Source organism: Lepidochelys kempii, chromosome 1 (assembly GCF_965140285.1).
Source record: "Lepidochelys kempii isolate rLepKem1 chromosome 1, rLepKem1.hap1, whole genome shotgun sequence".
Classification (NCBI taxonomy): domain Eukaryota; kingdom Metazoa; phylum Chordata; order Testudines; family Cheloniidae; genus Lepidochelys; species Lepidochelys kempii.
The window spans coordinates 209,667,767-209,688,113 of NC_136380.1; the positions used below are offsets into that span (position 1 = coordinate 209,667,767).

The window sequence follows — 20,347 nt, forward strand, 5'->3', positions numbered from 1 at the left end:
GATTTGTGTGTGTGTGTGTTTTGTTTGTTTTTATTCTTTTTGAAGGATTTTTCTGGGATAGGGGTTATCTGAAGAGAGACAAGCAAAGCAAAGGTTGAAATTAAAGGAAGAGGGTAAGAAAAAGGGAGAAGGGAGAGGAAGACGGGGAGGAGGAAGGCAGGGGTACTGAGACTCATGCAAAAAGACTGAGGCAGGGGTTCAATGTGAGAGGAAACAGCCAATCAGCAGAGGGAAGAGAATGTCCAGAGTAAAAACTATAAAAAGCAGCCTATCTGTGCCTCAGTTCCCCATCTGTAAAGTAGGGATAATACCACATCTGACCTCAGAGGGGTTTTGCAAAGATAAATTCATTAATATTTGTAAAACATTCAGATTCTACAGTGATGTATCACAGAAAAGCCCAAGAATAAACTGGTAATTCTGTATTCAGTGCAGGTTTTGGATAGTGTGCAGTAAATAAGACATGTGGCCATAAAATGGATGATGAGGATAAAAAAGAAACATTGAATAGCTACCCATTCAGTGTGCACCATCTGTAGTCTGCACAGAAGGAGGTAGGCACCCTGTGGGAAAAATGTTATGTGATCATGTAATTAAAGGCTTTATAACAGTTCATGTGCACAAGGAGGTTGAATTAAGGTTGCATCCAACTGTTGTCTATATTCTTATACTTAGGTTGTAGGTTCTTTGGGACAGGGACAGTCTCTATTACATATTTTTACAGGGCTAGCAGAATGGGGCTCTGGCATCTAGGTGCTACCATAATTCAAATAATATAACTTAAAAATCAATAAATCCAACATACTTGTTGATGATTTCTAGGACTTAGAAAAATTAGTGCTTTGTCACACTTCAAAATTTGTTATCATCTTTTGTTCATCTAGTCCAAACAATAGGGTGCAGAAAGCTCAAAGTAATCTCACTTGGGTCTCAGCAGAAAATTATGTACAGTACAAATACTGGATTCCAGTTTTTAAACAAACAAATTTAATGTGGGAGTGTTGGAAAGTTTGCTGAAGTTAGTTTAATGCCCAAAAGAGGTCTAGAACTTGTTGCATGCAAAACCTAGTTTACACTTTGTGTTTTAATACATTAAACACTTTCCTTGCAAAGACTGACTTCAAATTAATTGTCAATGTGGGAGAGGAGGGAAGATGGTAGTGTTTGTATCTGCATATGAGTGTGGTACATTAGTTTCAGATTAAAGAGTTTAAAGGGATTAACTCTTTGAATTACTTCTTTGCGGTGGTCTGTAGCTTTATAGTTGAGTATTCCCCTAAATTTACAGGGATTTTCCCTCCTGTTCACTTTCCCTAAAAAGATTCACCGACAGCAGAGGGGCATGGAACACTTCTTCAGCTCAGAAGCTTGGGAGGCAGAGGGTGAAAAGCAGTGTAGGCAGCTACATAACTCTCCCCAAACTCTCGTTTCTCAGTCTCTGTTGAGAAACTGCTATTGCACACCTTCTTACGGAAGGCTGTGTAATAATTACCATAGTCTACCCAATGCCTGGAGTGAACTCAAGTGTGAGTATTTTTTTAATAAAGACAACAATACACTGGAAGAACTGCAGGAACAAACAAGAGTTCAAAGTAGGAAGCTTTTTAAAATGAGAAACAGTCATGTAAGTTCAACAAGCTAAAATGGATTTATTAATAATGTAAATCCATTCTCCTTTGAGCCCAAACTGCTGTCTTATAGTAGGCTAAATTCTGAGTATTTGGAAACAACAGTAAATATATTTTCTTTGGTTGAACAAATTTTGTGATGCCAACCTCAAGCATAAAAACAAATTGGTCAGGCTACCCAAAATCAAGAGATTTTTTTTAAAAGAGGGGTAACTTATGTTCTTTGAGATTTGTTGTCCATATGTATTCTAGTCATAGTATTGTACACCCCCTAGCAACAAAGATTGGAAGTTTTTTTCTTGCTAGCAGTCCCCAGTTGGCCCTTATATGTTCAAGGAATAACCCTCGCTCAAGGGCATAAAGGGGCAAGGCAAACCAAGTGCCTCTCAGTTCCTTAACCTGCCAAAATCTTACAAGGATTTTCAATAATGGGGATGGGTCTTGGAATCCATATAGATCAGTGGTTCCCAAACTTTTTACTAAGTTGATCCACCAAGTGCATTGTCTTTTTTTGGGACCCACCATTACATATATACTATATATACACACATGCGCGTGTGTGCCTGCTTTCCCCTCTGCTCCCCTTCTCAGCCCTCCAGCCCTCCTTTCTTTTTCAGATAGAAGAACGTGACTGGTAAAAATCCTCTTGCAGAGTGTAGCTGAGGAATAACTCTACCCAGAAGATCAAGACATTTAGGCTTCTTGTCCTTGAAAGTTATTTTGTAAAGTCACTGCATTGTGCATTCTTGAGCAGTGGTGACCTCCAAAGAATTGGGTGACAAAGGGTATAAAACATCTCAAAGTCTTTAGTGGAAACTTGATATTTCCTATCAGCTTTCTTTGAGGTAGCTGCAATCATCGCTGGAGTAGGCCATAAACTTTGAGCTGGTTCCAATAAGCCATCATTTATGAGCATGGCTATTCTGTCAGGAGCAGAACAATGTAGAATATCTAAACTTTTATGAGATTTATCAGAAACCATTTGTGACAGTTTTCGGAGTGCCTAGGGCTGTGTTTCACCTTGTTACCCTATTGCCTCCAGCATGAGGGAGACTTGCTTATACTTAACTAGGTTAACTGCTCCCTGACACCACCAGCCTGTTAGTCACTCCTTCTGGGTTATTCCAGACCTTATTTTGCTTTGTAGATTAACAATAAGTGCACCCCAGTTCCCAAGCCTCTTTGAAGCATTCCCATGTAGTGTCCAAACACTGATCACTCACAGAAATACCACGACTGCTGTCCTCAAGGGAGCAGGGTACACACCCATTTGTATGATTCAACTCAGGATCAGCACCTTGTTTAATACTAGAGTACTGAGATATATTTATAGTGAAAACAACAATAAATTTTACCAAAGATTCAAGAGATAGTGAGTAAGGCTAATGGAAACAAAAAGGTTACATATAAAAGAATATCATAATATGTGTCTAGAAACTAAACTTAACAAGCTAATGTTCTGCCTAAAGAAGTTTATCTCATCCAAAGTCTTTTGCAGCCTCTTCACCCAAAGCTGGTTGTGATCCTGTTTTCATGAATGTAAACACACTGCCCATTTACTTCCTAGGTGCAGGATAACAAGGTGTCATCTTTGTTCCCCAAGTAGATTCCAGCAAACCTTTGAAGTGTATCTCAAGATAAGTTTCAGAGTAACAGCCGTGTTAGTCTGTATTCGCAAAAAGAAAAGGAGGACTTGTGGCACCTTAGAGACTAACCAATTTATTAGAGCATAAGCTTTCGTGAGCTACAGCTCCCCAACTGTGTTTGCTACCTGTTAGGTACTTTCTGACATTTTTACAATCCTTCATCTGCATTCAGCTTAGATAGGTGATGGAAGACCCATTGTGAATGAGACAATACTTAAATTTACATTTCAATAACCAGCTAGATTGGTACACATCTTTTTGTCAGACAGAAAGCTTTGGTCAATTCTGCCTTGATACAGACTTTAGAACATATTTTCAGTATATATACGTAACTCCTTACAATGTATCTGTATCACAATGTATCACAACAATATTAAAGACTAGTGTGACCCTAGCTTTCATTTAAGACCTTAAATAACATTCAACATTCTTTGGTGAACCAGAATAGACATACCAGAATCAGGCCATTCCTGTAACTCCCTTGCCAGTTGGCATTAAGGGGCTCTTGGGTCACACCATTTCAATTGATATTTCCAGGGCTGCTGCAATCCTTTTTAAAAGATCTTGCAAAGATCTATAACCATATGTTGGTGAGAAGGAAGTTGCTATTAACCCTTCATAAGCAGGAGACAAATTACAGGAGGCTGCTTTGACTGACCATTCTTCCTCAGAGGAAACCTGCTGATGTTGATAGGAGATGTATGAGGTTTCTCATCAGGATGACCAATTTCTGATTACTCAGGTGCTGGCTACCTTTGCCTTGAATGAGATGAAGATGGGTCTCTATAGCCCTGATGGGGAGCCAAAGGGTATCAGTTTGGCCACATCTATTACCCACAAGAGTAACCACATGGTAGCCCAAGGAGGAGGAAACCAAGAAGCATGGGAAGGTACATAATCCTTTACAAGAAGACTTCTGAGATCTGGTTTTAGGACAAACATCCAGTGAGAGATACACAAGTAAGAAATAAAGGAAATCCCTCCAAACTGGCCTCAGTAGCTGATGAAGCTAATGTGGATTCTTCCAAATAAGGATGAGGAGCTCTTTAAGGAATCTTCATTAAGTGAATACCAGATCAGAAGTTTAATAGGCAGTACTGATGATTCACCCCTACAAGATACTGATAATGGATTGTCACCATGAACCAGAAGAAGTGATTCTGAATGAGCAGATACCACTAAATCTCATGGTACCATAAATGAGGCAGCTGAAATAATCAGCACTGATGCTGTAGCTGTAGAATCTATTGATACCAGTGTATGTGGTACCAATAAGAAAGAAGTCAAGAAAGCTGTATCCTTGGCCTTAGATAACATGACCTCCAGAAGAAAAAAGGGGAGTGTCCATGTACCAACAATGCAGATACAGGTAACCAACCGTTTTCATGTTCTCTCCACAGGTACTAATGCAGAAAGTGGACTAGATGATACGTCTGAGGGAAGGGAACAAAAGGAGACTCCGCCGATTGGAAGGCATGAGATGCACTGTCCTAAGGATGGGGGTTCCACGACCACCGCTCCCAAGAGAAGGAGGCGGGTGGCGGTGGTCAGGGACTCCCTCCTCAGGAGGACTGAGTCATCTATCTGCCGCCCCAACCGGGAAAACCGAGAAGTCTGCTGCTTGCCAGGAGCTAGGATTCACGATGTGATGGAGAGACTGCCGAGACTCATCAAGCCCTCAGACCACTACCCCTTCCTGCTTCTCCCTGTGGGCACCAATGATACTGCCAAGAATGACCTTGAGCGGATCACTGCAGACTATGTGGCTCTGGGAAGAAGGATAAAGGAGTTGGAGGCTCAAGTGGTGTTCTCATCCATCCTCCCTGTAGAAGGAAAAGGGCTGGGTAGAGACCATCAAATCGTGGAAGTCAACGAATGGCTACGCAGGTGGTATTGGAGAGAAGGCTTTGGATTCTTTGACCATGGGATGGTGTTCCAAGAAGGAGGAGTGCTAGACAGAGACGGGCTCTACCTAAAGAAGAGAAGGAAGAGCATCTTTGCAAGCAGGCTGGCTAACCTAGTGAGGAGGGCTTTAAACTAGGTTCACCAGGGGAAGGAAACCAAAGCCCTGAGGTAAGTGAGGACGTGGGATACCGGGAGGAAGCACGAGCAGGAGAGCGTGAGAGGGGAGGGCTCCTGCCTCATACTGAGAGAGACGATCAGCGAGTTATCTCAAGTGCCTATATACAAATGCAAGAAGCCTGGGAAACAAGCAGGGAGAACTGGAAGTCCTGGCAAAGTCAAGGAATTATGATGTGATTGGAATAACAGAGGCTTGGTGGGCTAATTCACATGACTGGAGTACTGTCATGGATGGATATAAACTGTTCAGGAAGGACAGGCAGGGCAGAAAAGGTGGGGGAGTTGCATTGTATGTAAGAGAGCAGTATGACTGCTCAGAGCTCCTGTATGAAACTGCAGAAAAACCTGAGAGTGTCTGGATTCAGTTTAGAAGTGTGAGCAACAAGGGTGATGTCGTGGTGGGAGTCTGCTATAGACCACCGGATCAAGGGGATGAGGTGGACAAGGCTTTCTTCCAGCAACTCACAGAAGTTACTAGATCGCACGCCCTGGTTCTCATGAGAGACTTCAATTACCTGATATCTGCTGGGAGAGCAATACAGCTGTGCACAGAAAATCCAGGAAGTTTTTGGAAAGTGTAGGGGACATCTTCCTGGTGCAAGTGCTGGAGGAACCAACTAGGGGCAGAGCTCTTTTTGACCTGCTGCTCACAAACCGGGAAGAATTAGTAGGGGAAACAAAAGTGGATGGGAACCTGGGAGGCAGTGACCATGAGATGGTTGAGTTCAGGATCCTGACACAGGGTAGAAAGGAGAGCAGCAGAATACGGACCCTGGACTTCAGAAAAGCAGACTTTGACAACCTCAGGGAACTGATGGGCAGGATCCCCTGGGAGAATAACATGAGGGGGAATGGAGTCCAGGAGAGCTGGCTGTATTTTAAAGCATCCTTATTGAGGTTACAGGAACAAACCATCCCGATGTGTAGACAGAATAGTAAATATGACAGGCTACCAGCTTGGCTTAACAGTGAAATCCTTGCTGATCTTAAACACAAAAAGGAAGCTTACAAGAAGTGGAAGTTTGGACACATGACATGGGAGGAGTATAAAAATATTGCTCAGGCATGCAGGAGTGAAATCAGGAAGGCCAAATCACACTTGCAGTTGCAGCTAGCAAGGAATGTTAAGAGTAACAAGAAGGGTTTCTTCAGGTATGTTAGCAACAAGAAGAAAGTCAAGGAAAGTGTGGGCCCCCTACTGAATGAGGGAGGCAACCTAGTGACAGAGGATGTGGAAAAAGCTAATGTACTCAATACTTTTTTTGTCTCTGTCTTCACAAAGAAGGTCAGCTCCCAGACTGCTGCACTGGGCAGCACAGCATGGGGAGGAGGTGACCAGCCCTCTGTGGAGAAAGAAGTGGTTTGGGACTATTTAGAAAAGCTGGACGAGCACAGATCCATGGGGCCGGATGTGCTGCATCTGAAAGTGCTAAAGGAGTTGCGGATGTGATTGCAGAGGCATTGGCCATTATCTTTGAAAACTCATGGCAATCGGGGGAGGTCCCAGACGACTGGAAAAAGGCTAATGTAATGCCCATCTTTAAAAAAGGGAAGGAGGAGGATCCTGGGAACTACAGGCCAGTCAGCCTCACCTCAGTCCCCGGAAAAATCATGAAGCAGGTCCTCAAGGAATCAATTCTGAAGCACTTAGAGGAGAGGAAAGTGATCAGGAACAGTCTGCATGGATTCACTAAGGGCAAGTCATGCCTGACTAATCTAATTGCTTTCTATAACGAGATAACTGGCTCTGTGGATGAGGGGGAAGCAGTGAACGTGTTATTCCTTGACTTTAGCAAAGCTTTTGACATGGTCTCCCACAGTATTCTTGCTAGCAAGTTAAAGAGGTATGGGCTGAATGAATGGACTATAAGCTGGACAGAAAGCTGGCGAGATCGTCGGGCTCAACGGGTAGTGATCAATGGCTCCACGTCTAGTTGGCAGCTGGTATCAAGCGGAGTGCCCCAAGGGTTGGTCCTGGGGCCAGTTTTGTTCAATATCTTCATTAATGATCTGGAGGATGGTGTAGACTGCACCCTCAGCAAGTTTGCAGATGACACTAAACGGAGAGGAGAGGTAGATATGCTGGAGGGTAAGGATAGGATACAGAGGGACCTAGACAAATTGGAGGATTGGGCCAAAAGAAATCTGATGAGGTTCAACAAGGACAAGTGTAGAGTCCTGCATTTAGGAAGCAAGAATCCCATGCACCGCTACAGACTAGGGACCGAATGCAGTAGTTTTCGGCAGCAGTTCTGCAGAAAAGGACCTAGGGGTTACAGTGGACGAGAAGCTGGATATGAGTCAACAGCGTGCCCTTGTTGCCAAGAAGGCCAATGGCATTTGGGGCTGTATAAGTAGTGGTATTGCCAGCAGATCAAGGGATGTGATCGTTCCCCTCTATTCGACATTGGTGAGGCCTCATCTGGAGTACTGTGTCCAGTTTTGGGCCCCACACTACAAGAAGGATGTGGAAAAAGTGGAAAGCATCCAGCGGAGGGCAACAAAAATGATTAGGGGACTGGAACACATGATTTATGAGGAGAGGCTGAGGGAACTGGGATTATTTAGTCTGCAGAAGAGAAGAATGAGAGGGGATTCAATAGTTGCTTTCAACTACCTGAAAGGGGGTTCCAAAGAAGATGGCTCTAGACTGTTCTCAGTGGTAGCAGATGACAGAACAAGGAGTAATGGTCTCAAGTTGCAGTGGGGGAGGTTTAGGTTGGATATTAGGAAAAACTTTTTCACTAGGAGGATGGTGAAGTACTGGAATGCGTTACCTAGGGAGGCGGTGGAATCTCCTTCCTTTGAGGTTTTTAAGGTCAGGCTTGAGAAAGCCCTGGCTGGGATGATTTAGTTGGGGATTGGTCCTGCTTTGAGCAGGGGGTTGGACTAGATGACCTCCTGAGGTCCCTTCCAACCCTGATATTCTATGATTCTATGATTCTAGTGCTTGTGTACTTGCTACCGAATCCTTGCATACTGATAGAGCATGTACAGTAGACAGTACCGTAACCTTCAGAGGTTTACTGAATCCTCAGAATGATCAGAAGTCTCTCTCTGTAATGTACAAAGCTCTTATTGGTATCCTATAGCACTTCATAGGGCACTTTTCTATGTCTTGAGGTGATCTCATCTTCTTTTTCTTTGAAGGGCCAGGAGAACAAAATTTGTTTCCCTTTTCAGCCAAAGATCTTTTAACTGTTCCAGCAGCACTATTTGTAGAGGGAACACTGGAGACAGACTGATCCGACTGACCAGAATCTGAGTCAGGTCTCATAAATCTGTCCAGGACTTACACCCTAAATTTAATCTCCATGTTCTTCTGAGACCAATTGGCAAAAGAACAGCAGATAACACATTTACTAGAAATATCCCCCTCACTTTTGATGAGTGTCTCTGGCCAGCATAGCAATGTTAAACAAGGGGCACATTTTAAAACTGGGAGATTTAGATGGCATAGCTGTCTATTATCCAGCACCAATATCTAAGTAAATATCTAAGTATCTTAAAATACTAACAAGGGAACTAATCTAAAGCTAACTGACTAAAAAAAAAAAACCCACTACTTACAACAGATTAAACCCAATGTTAAAACAGAGATAAGGGACCTTTAGTGTTCCATCTTTAGCCTAAGGTGCAGCTGAAGGAACTGAAAGCCCTTTATGCCCTCAGGCAGGCAGGGGAGGGGGCATTCTGTGAGCATGTGTGGACCAACTTGACTGCTAACAAGAAAAAAGTTTCTACCTCTTGTATTAGGGGGTGCACGATACCATGACTGCAAGATACACAACCACTCAATGAAGAATAAAGACTTTTGAGTTCTTTTTATTTGCTTCCTGGTAAATCATGTTTTTAAGCTTTTCTCTATGCCAAGAAGAGATGCAAACATTTTTATAAAAAAAGAAAGATGAGATTCTCATAGTTACATGACTAAACCTTAGTACTTCAGAGAAGGAACTAACCACTACCTCAGTGGTTCCCAAATGCTTCCAGGTAACAACCCCTTTGGGCTCACCTCTATTAATGCCACCCTCAGGCTGCTGGGGAGGCAGGGGAGACTGCGAGGGAGGAGGCCTTGCACTCACTCTAGGCAGCCGCAGCTCCTACATGCAGCAGGATGGGGGGAGGGAGTGACAGGGAACCCACTCCACACTCACCTCAGGAAGTGATGGCTCCTGCACCCTGTCATGCTGGACCCAGCTCCCTACTCTAGGTGTTATGACCTGGCATATATGGTCACAGCGCCACTCAGGTTTGGCCTATCTGCCCCTCCATAGATGGAGACCCACAACCCATCCACCCCCCGTGGCACCCTTTTTTGTGATCCCCCTGGGAGTCGTGACCCACAGTTTGGGAACCACTAGGAACAAGTTTCTCTTATGGACAATCAATTCCATAAATGTCCACCATGGAGCTTTTTACACTTTCCTCTGAAGCAGCTGGTTTTGGCTACTGTTAGAGTCAGGACACTGGACTACATGGACCACTGGAACCAATAAGGAACATAGTAAGTGTGAATCACATGTTCAATATTTGAAAGCATATATAACCACATATGCATCCAGCCTATTTCTTTGGTATCAAATGTTGTAGGAACCTATTGCTTCAGGGAGTCAGAAAACTGAAAAACAACTGAATGCACAATGTTGGAAATGTGCCACAAGACATCCATACTCTTGTGTTATTTCTGACTGCAAACCAGAATTCAATTCTTCCTCAACACAGATGAATAGCTCTTGTGTGTTTGTTACTAAAATGTTTTGTTTTTTAAATACTTTTTTAAAAAGGAAAGATTTATAATCATACTTAATTTTTAAATATGATTTTATAAAATGTTCATAACAGCAATGGCTGAAAATCTAAATAAAACAATTCCCATGACAGCCTGCAACAACCATGATCACACACTGCCTGTTACCTCTTTAATTTTGTCCCTCTTCTCTCGGATGTCCTTATCTGCTGGGTCTTCACTGTTTATCCCTATGAGGTTTGGTACTGGTACAGGTGGCAGTGGCTTGCTGTCTTTCTTTTTCATCTCTTGGGCTACTTTGTTCTTTTCTGTCTGAATCTCTGCTCGAATCTCATCTCGAGATTTCTTCAGCTTCTCTTTTGCCTCCTCTAGAGCTTTTTCATGGTCTGCTCGGATCTTATTTCTCAGGCGTTCCTCTTCTTCTCTAAAGAAACAAATGCTCGTCAGAGGCTGGCTTCATAAAGGAAACAACAATTGTGACAACCCCCCATTAAGCAGAAGAAGCCATATTCTGCACTGGTTTATTGTAGCCAATTTTGACTTAGAGTTTCACAGAAGTATGTCAATTTAGAATTTAGTCCCAGTTCTCAAACTGATTCCATACTGTATTTTGCCACAGCTCCAGCAGTAAAACTCAGTTTCGCTTTAGAACCTTATTTGTTCACAAACCATGAGAGCGCTCATCTTTCTGAGACAGTGATTGGTTATTGTAAATCATGTCTCAGTATTTTCCTTTGCCCTTTTATTCAACAGTTTAGAAATAAAAAGACCCCATGTTCTGAATTTCATCTACAGGGCTGACACATGGTTTCATAAATGCATCTCTCCCCCTATACAGAACACACAAAATTATGCTTAGCAATGACTAATTAAAAAAATACCAAGAGGGCTCTTCCCTACCTTTTGCTCAATAAAGGGTTGCATCAACAACCTGTTTTATGTGTAACATAGCATACTGCAGTAACCCAAGTCATTCAGGAGACATGGCCTGCAAAAACTACAGGTCCCAGCACAGCAAGTCCCATCCTGATTTGAATGGCTCGTCGCTAAAATCAAGGTGGATCATAGCATGCTGAGAACTGCAGTCTCTGGATGCAGCAAAGCTGCATCTGGACCGCTCATTTTGGGCCTTCCAGGATTAGTTTTCATCCAACTATAAAGTGATTTAAAATTTTAAAGTTTAAAAAAGCTGTGCCCTCTGGTATTAAAGTCTGCTGCCACTGTCCAACAAATCAGCTGCTTAGCCTTATGAATAGTCCCACCACTCCACCGCCCCCAAAATTATATACTAGTTAAGGTTGCTTAAGTGCATACACTAGTAACAAAACCATAAAAATCCAGGATATCATTAGCTTAATCTTCACCCAACCTTTGCCATCTAACAATCTTAATTTCACCTTCTTCCCATTACCTTACTCGCATCCTCCAAACACACACAAAATGGGACATTGCAACTATTATCAGCATGTAGATCCTCTTCTCGCCATGTCTGCCACTTCAGTCCCCCTAGTTCAAGCCCCATTTTTCTTCATGCTTCCTCCACTCAGTGTTGCTTCCCCAATACTCTCTCACAGTCCTGCTCATCACCTCTCAGTTCCCCATGATGCTACTGTTTGGTGTATTGAGGAACCAGGTAGGGGAGTGAATACAGGGTTTGTCTACATGGTGCATTAGTCCACACACTGCAAGGTCATCATGCCAACCCCCAGTTCTGGATCACCGCCAACATCCACTGTCTTCATTCCCGCTCTCCCACAGGTCTGGTGCAAGTCGCAGGACCATGCTGACTTCTGCACCTACAAATTTCTTCTCTCCTCCCTTAATTCCAGGGCTTTGGAGCGGAGCCTGGAGCTGGAGCAGCTCCGGAGCAGTGGAGCTGCAGGTTTTTGCCTGCAGCTGGAGCGGAGCTGGAGCACAGCTCCAAAGCCCTGCTCAGTTCTACCACTTTTATTGCTAAGCAATTTTACTTCTTCACCCTGATGAACCACCACACTTCAGTCATCTATTAGATACCTTCTTAAACCCTCCATTCGCCAGCCCCCACATCCTTACTTACACAGAATCTGACTTTTTCAAAAAGAAAACCAACAAGAGCTGACAGGACCTCCCTACTTCATTCTCCCCGCCCTCTTTTCAACTCCCCTCCTGCCACTAACACCAAGGTATCTTGTTGGATGTGCTGTTCTGACCCATCGACCAGCCACAGTGGCTTTATTCCATCACAACTTTATCTTCTTCTCAGTATCAATCAAAGTAGAATATTTTTTATAAACAGCAGAAACAGATACCTGTGATGTGTCATTCTACATTCTTTATGAAAATACGCTTATGATAAGAATATGACATAACTGAGATATACTTTATGCAAGATGGCTCATGTGAGATATCATTGGAAAGGCTATGATTTACTGAATGTGATTATCCAATTTGTATGCCTGTATCATTTCTCAGGTTTCAGAGTAGCAGCCGTGTTAGTCTGTATCCGCAAAAAGAACAGGAGTACTTGTGGCACCTTAGAGACTAAATAAATTTGTTAGTCTCTAAGATGACACAAGTACTCTTGTATCATTTCTGTATCTGAAGTTAGGAATACTGACTATGTATCTGTATTTTAACTACAGTATGCTACTTTGGATGATGCCCACTGCTAACACTTCAGGTACAACAATGGAAAAGCCAGACAGGGCAGATGGCCCACCAGTGAGGACAATGGACTGTGAAAAACTTGGTCTTCCTGCAGACACTCCATACTGCCACTGACTCCTGGACCCTGTGATACTACAGGGTCAGGTGGTCTTATCACCTGATACTAAAACATTACCTGGGACTTCTTGTAACTTTCCACTGTAAGGGGAGGGAGGTCAAGTTTGGGAAACAAAGGATTCCCACCCTTATGTAAATCTTATTTAAGGGTGGGGAGGAAGGCAAACAAGACTCTTCCTCTCCATGGCCTGTCTGACCAAGAAGAAAGACTGCAAACGGGAAGGCAAGGGGGGGAGTCCACACTGAGACAGGGGTCCAGTCTGGAAAGGAATATAACTGGAACTCTGAACCACAGAAACATTGTAAACTGCCTGAAACAATATCTAGGGTAAGAAATACTATTTGTAACCAATTTCTTTAGTGAAACTAGCTTAGTTTGTGTGTTTGATTTCATTTGCTTAGTAATATGCTTTGTTCTGTTTGTTACCCCTTTTGCCACTTAAAATCTGCCTTTTATAGTTAATAACATTTGTTTTGTTTATTATTAAATCCAGTTTCTGTAATTTCTAATGGGGGGGGAAGGCAGGAAGTGTGCACACCTCTCTCCACATTGAGGGAGGGGGAAAATTTCATAATATATCTTTGGGTCTGTACTCCAAGGGAGGTGGGCATCTGAGTGCTGGAGCAAGTCCGTTAAACTGAGTCTTCCCAGAGCTGATCTGCAGCTGGGTGTGGCCCGTATGTGTGTTAGAGGATGATTTAAGAGCCTGGCTCAGCAAGACAGGTTAAACAGGTTCTGACTCAGAACAGGCAGACTCAGTTGTATCACAGCACCATAAGGTGGCTTCCCAAAGGGTCCAACCCGTCCCAGTACCTTACACCCAACAATATTAAAAAGAATTCTCTGATCATCTCTCTGAACCATTAATGTGGATTTTTAGCAAATGTTGTAACACTGGCAAAGAGCATAGGAAAAAAACTAATGTTGTACCAATATTTTAAAAGAGTAAATGGAACAACCCGGGAAACTACAGACCAGTTAATCTGATATCAGTCACAGGCAAAATCACGGAAAGGTTGATATGAGAGGCAATTAGTAAACCATTAAAAGACGGTAGCAAAATTATTCCTCATTGACATGGTTTTATGGAAAATAGGTTTTGTCTACCAAAGTTTTCTGATGAAATTACAGGTTTGTTTAAGGTAACTGAATCCTGCGAACAGTTAAAAGTAACAGTCTGCATGCAGCTGACAGCCAAGTGACAGCCACAGTATTTGCTCTTGGTAAAAATCAATCATTGTGCTGTGACAGTGAGAAACTAAAAGCAACACAGAATGCGCAGTGATGGGAAGAAAGAATGCATAGTCCTATGCCCAGACAGAGTGTGAAATCAAACTATAGAGAATTTAAGGAAAAGTAAGGGCACTGGCACTGCTGCCTTTCTTGCCTCATCTGTACCGTTGGGAAGAGGATAATGGCTACTCTGATTCGTATTCCCACCCCTCCATAAACACCTCTCCCTCGTAAAACGTTTTGGTACAATGCGGCCAGTGATAATGTTAATTATTATACACCTCTCAAATTGTTTCTTAAAAGTTTGTGCTAGTGTTAAGTTGTGAAAGGACAAACATGGCGCTGGATGCCACTCACCACCCAAATCCATGAAAATATGTTTGTTAAGTTTGTTTGTGCTAGAAACAGAATTTTCCCGCCGATCTACCACTGGACTGCACCGGGGGTTAGGTTGATATAGTGGTGTCTCTCAGGGGGTGTGAATTTTTCATATCCCTGAGAGACATAACTATACAAACATAAATTCCTAGTGTAGATCAGGCCTAAGTTAAAAACCTGGAACAGTAAAAGTCCTGTGGTAAGTAGCCAATATATTGCTACACACAAAAGAAAAAGTAGAAAAAAAGGCAAACAAAATTCTTCAAATCCTTAGATAAAGACAAGTATTGGTATAAAATGTTTTCTTTTTAACCTATTTAATAGTTTTTGTTTTGCTGCAGTAATTCAAGAAAAACAGGATTCTGAATGAACTTAAACTGTTATTAACTGCAGTTATAGATAATATGAAACACAATAGGTACATATATATTCATAAACATTCCAAAACCTTTAAAAAATACTCAAATAGAGAAATGCTTAGCCTCGTTGCCAATGAATATTTGCTGGATCGGTACAGGGCATGTGCTATAGACCACTGGATCAGAAGGATAAGGTAGACGAGGCTTTCTTCGGACAACTAATTGAAGTTTCCAGATCACAGGCCCTGGTACTAATGGGGGACTTAAATCACCCTGACATCTGCTGGGAGAGCAATACAGCAATGCACAGACAATCCAGGAAGTTTTTGGAGTGTGTCCTGGTACAAGTGCTGGAGCAACCGACAAGGAGCCGTGCTCCTCTTGTCCTGCTGCTTACAAAAAGGTAAGAATTGCTAGGGGAAGTAGAAGTGGGTGGCAACCTAGGCAGCAGTGACCATGAGATGGTTGAGTTCAGGATCCTCACAAAACAAAGAAAGGAGAGGAGCAAAATATGGACCCTGGACTTCAGAAAAGCAGACTTTGACTCCATTAGGAACTGACGGGCAGAGTCCCCTCGGAAGCTAATATGAGGGGGAAAGGAGTCCAGGAGAGCTGGCTGTACTTTAAAGAAGCCTTATTAATGGAGCAGAAACAAACCATTCCGAAGTGCAGAAGGAATAGCAAATATGGCAAGTGACCAGATTGGCTTAACAGTGAAATCTTCATTGAGCTTAAACTCAGAAAGGAAGCTTACAAGAATTGGAAATTTGGACAGATGACTAGGGAGAAGTATAAAAATATTGCTAGAGCATGCAGGAGTGTAATCAGGAAGGCCAAGGCACAACTGGAGTTGCAGCTAGCAAGGGATGTGAAGAGTAACAAGAAAGGTTTCTACAGGTATGTTAGCAACAAGAAGGTGGTCAGGGAAAGTGTGGGACCCTTATTGAATGGAGGAGGCAACATAGTGACAGATGATGTCGAAAAAGCTGAAGTACTCAATGCTTTTTTTGCCTTTGTCTTAGAATAATAGAATCATAGAATATCAGGGTTGGAAGGGACCTGAGGAGATCATCTAGTCCAATCCCCTACTCAAAGCAGGACCAATCTCCAGTTAAATCACAGACAAAGTCAACTCCCAGACTGCTGCACTGGGCAACACAGTATGGGGAGGAGGAGAGCAGCACTCAGTGATGAAAGAACAGGTTAAGCACTATTAAGAAAAGCTGGATGTGCACAAGTCCATGGGTCCAGATCTAATGCATCCAAGGGTGCTGAGGGTGTTGGCCGATGTGACTGCAGAGCCTTGGCCACTATCTTTGAAAATTCGTGATGATCGGGAGAGGTCCTGGATGATTGGAACAGGCAACTATAGTGCCCATATTTTAAAAAAGGGAAGAAAGAGAACCCGGGGAACTAAAGCCTCACTTCAGTCCCCAGAAAAATCATGGAGCAGGTGCTCAAGAAATCCATTTCGAAGCACTTGCAGGAGAGGAAGTTGATCAGGAATAGTCAATATGGATTCACCAAGGGCAAGTCATGCCTGACCAACCTGATTGAATTCTATGATGAGATAACTGGCTCTGTGGATATGGGGAAAGCAGTGGATGTGATATATCTGGACTTTAGCTAAGCTTTTGATAAGGGTTCCCACCATATTCTTCCCAGCAAGTTAAAAAAGTATGGATTGGATGAATGGACTAAAAGGTGGGTAGAAAGCTAGCTAGATTGTCGGGCTCAACGTGTAGTGATCAACGGCTCGCTGTCTAGTTGGTAGCCGGTATCAAGTGGAATGCCCAGGGGTTGGTCCGGTTTTGTTCAACATGTTTATCAATGATATGGATGATGGGATTAATTGCACCCTCAGCAAGTTCGCAGATGATACTAAGCTGGGGGGAGAGGTAGATATGCTGGAGGGTAGGGATAGGTCCAGAGTGACCTAAAGAAATTGGAGAATTGGGCCAAAAGAAATCTGATGAGGTTCAACAAGGACAAGTGCAGAGTCCTGCACTTAGGAAGGAAGAATCCCATGCACCGCTACAGGCTGGGGACCGACTGGCTAAGCAGCAGTTCTGCAGAAAAGGACCTGGGGATTACAGTGAATGAGAAGCTGGATATGAGTCAGCAGTGTGCCCTTGTTGCCAAGAAGGCCAACAGCATATTGGGCTGTATTAGTAGGAGCATTGCCAGGAGATCGAGGGAAGTGATTATTCCCCTCTATTCGGAACTGGTGAGGCCACACCTGGAGTACTGCGTCCAGTTTTGGTCCCCCCACTACAGAAGGGATGTGGACAAATTGGAGTAAGTTCAGCGGAGGGCAACGAAAATGAATAGGGGATTGCGGCATATGACTGACGTAGAGAGGCTGAGGGAACTGGGGTTATTTAGTTTGCAGAAGAGAGGAGTCAGGGGGGATTTGATAGCAGCCTTCAACTACCTGATGGGGGGTTCCAAAAAGGATGGAGCTAGGCTGTTCTCAGTGGTGGCAGAAGACAGAACAAGTAGCAATGGTCTCAAGTTGCAGCGGGGGAGGTCTAGGTTGGATATTAGGAAACACCATTTCACTAGGAGGGTGGTGAAGCACTGGAATGGGTTACCTAGGGAGGTGGTGGAATCTCCATCCTTAGAGGTTTTTAAGGCCCGGTTAGACAAAGCCTTGGCTGGGATGATTTAGTTGGTGTCGGTCCTGCTTTGAGCAGGGGATTGGACTAGATGACCTCCTGAGGTCTCTTCTAACCCGAATAGTCTATTATTCTAGGAATGAAACACAACTAGTCACAGAGATTGATATCCTCTGGAATCTAGCTGTGGTAGCTATGTCACCTCTTGATTATAGTTACTATACAGAAGACTTGCAAATACAGCATATTTTTCACTTTTCCTGCCAATAACTGAAAAAGCAAACACATTTATGAAACAATAGTATAGGCTCACTTAGTAGGGATCCTCAAAGACTCTTTCCAAGTACCATGTCCAGGTACCTCAGACACTGGTAAAACACTCACATGAGTGATGGCAAGCACCCATTCTTGGCCTGCTGCTCAGAAATGCAAGCCAGACTGATTTGCCAATGTGACGCCCTAGGGCCCATGTAACCCAGCTCTGGTATAAATCACAGTAACGAGCCAAAATCCAAAGAAAGGACTCATCTTGACTGCACAGTACAGCTGAGAACCTGGAATGTACATCAAACACATGCCACTTATGTGGGAAATGGAGAATACTGTGTAGTTACACAACAGTTACAACAGAATTAGAGAGGGAAAGTATTCCCAATTAACCAGTTCAATTGGTGATTTATTCCTAAATTCAAAACTATAAATAGATTAATCAAAATCATACCCATACTCAAATTTGTGGAGCCGGGGTAATAAGTCACCCACACTTTGGTCTAAGGCTATGTAATTACTCCCTAACTTTACAATATCTGTTGCTAAATTAAATCTGCATTTAAAATCTTTGTTAAAACAAAATACAAAACACTTAATCCACATGAAAAAAAAATCAATACAGTAGATAATCCAATAGAACACGTTAAAACCAGCTAGCTAGTAAAATCAAATAAATACAATTAGGAAACATTCAGCTGTGGCATTTATTTTTAAGATATTGTTGTGGCTACAAACATTGATAATTGTAGTAATGCTTATAATGTGTTGTAAGATAAAGTGTATGTTAAAGGATTGGCAACAGAAACAGGAAAAGAAATAGGCACCGGAGGATACCTCTTTACTCCATCATGTAAAGTAATCAACTTCCTATATTTCCAAAGGTGTCAAAGGGGGGAACTACGCCTGGAGTCCCATAAAAACAACTAAATACCAAGCCTCTAAAATCGAGACACACACACACCCTCAAAATGCAACACAGGAAAATTTCTAATGACTTTTTTTCTAATGATTTACAATCAAAACTGAATGAAATGAATGAAAAACTCATGTTTAAAGAAAAAAGAATTGCTGACATTAATCATTATGCTCTCCAAACCATCCACCCCCAACAGATTAAGGTGAAAGCACATACTAACATACAACACTGAAGTATAAAAAATGAAGGACTCCTAAATACTAAGGTTATAAACTTTTTAAACTATATTTCAATGATTTCTGATTATGGATAGTGAATGAGTTTAGGTGAGGTAATACTTAGTATGTTTTTGACTATTCTTCTTCAACATTAATTGCTGATTTGTTTAAAATTATATTATTGCTGGCAAGACAGGTAATGTGTTATGTTGGAAGACATAACTAAGAGGTACACAAATAGGTAATGATAATTAAAAAAAAACTTTTTCTGGGATGACCCAGGCCAGAGTGACACAAAACAACATGAAAGACACAAGATAGAGGAGGTAATATCTTTTATGGACCAACTCCGATCGGTGGAAGATACAAGCTTTTAAGCTACACAGAGCTCTTCTTCAGGTCTTTCATATCCTGGGACCAACATGGCTACAACAACATTGCAGACAAAACAACATGACATAGAAACTGTAAAACCATCAGTAAAAAATACAGAAGTTAGGTAACTGATTCTTACTCATGCGTAATGTATGGTTATATAAAAAATTAAGAACTGATGTACTAAAGCCAATTGCAAAAAGGTTAAGTAATCTGGAATGTGGAAATGTATAAAAAACGCAAGTGAATAATGCCAAAACAGGAGAAACACCAGACCAGAAACTGAAGGAACAAGACTAGAAGACAAGACCCAGGGAACAGAAGAGGCGATGACCATCATAAAGTATAGAAGGACTTCCTAGTGCCCTGGAAAGTGGTAACTTGGGTCCCTACCAATTCCATCTTGTTTGTTGTTTGTCATTTGGCAGAAATGTATGTTCAGACACTATACATGACAATAAATCTGTCTGAAATTGTATAAATAAAAGGCAAAAATTGTGTGGACTTTCCCCCAACATCTATAAGACATTGACATAGTCCTATGTGACATTCTGATAACAACTTAGCACTATTCAAAAACCAACTGAGCCCATATTTACTGGATTAAAAACTACTAACTGACAGATCTGAAAACATAATGTAAATGGGGGAATCATCAGCCTATGGATTTTTTTCTAGTAAGGTCCTGCAGGGAACTGTTTAATTAATTCAATGTGGCCCACTGATCTTGAAGGAAATATAAAATCATTGCTACCAAAAGTTTGCAAATAACTCAAAACTTGGTAGAGTGGTAAAAAATGCAGGAGACAGGTAATATATACACAGCAATCTATATCTTTGCAGGCAGATCTATAAAAACAACAGTGGACGAGAAGCTGGATATGAGTAAGCAGTGTGCCCTTGTTGCCAAGAAGGCCAACAGCATATTGGGCTGTATTAGTAGGAGCATTGCCAGCGGATTGAGAGAAGTGATTATTCCCCTTTCTTCAGCACTGGTGAGGCCACACCTGGAGTACTGCGTCCAGTTTTGGTCCCCCCACTACAGAAGGGATGTGGACAAATTGGAGTGAGTTCAGCGGAGGGCAATGAAAATGATTAGGGGTTTTTCAG

The 20,347-nt window shown here is 42.3% G+C and overlaps 1 protein-coding gene across 4 annotated transcripts in view; it reads right to left on the minus strand.

Moving 5' to 3' along the window:
- MAN1A2 (mannosidase alpha class 1A member 2) overlaps positions 1 to 20,347 on the minus strand; it is a 303,669-nt gene that overhangs the window by 224,098 nt on the left and 59,224 nt on the right. For all 4 annotated transcript variants that reach the window (XM_073310578.2, XM_073310569.2, XM_073310564.2 and 1 more), the window contains exon 2: positions 10,275 to 10,530. In XM_073310578.2, coding sequence (XP_073166679.1) covers positions 10,275 to 10,530 — 256 coding nt within the window. The remainder of the gene's footprint in view (positions 1 to 10,274; positions 10,531 to 20,347) is intronic.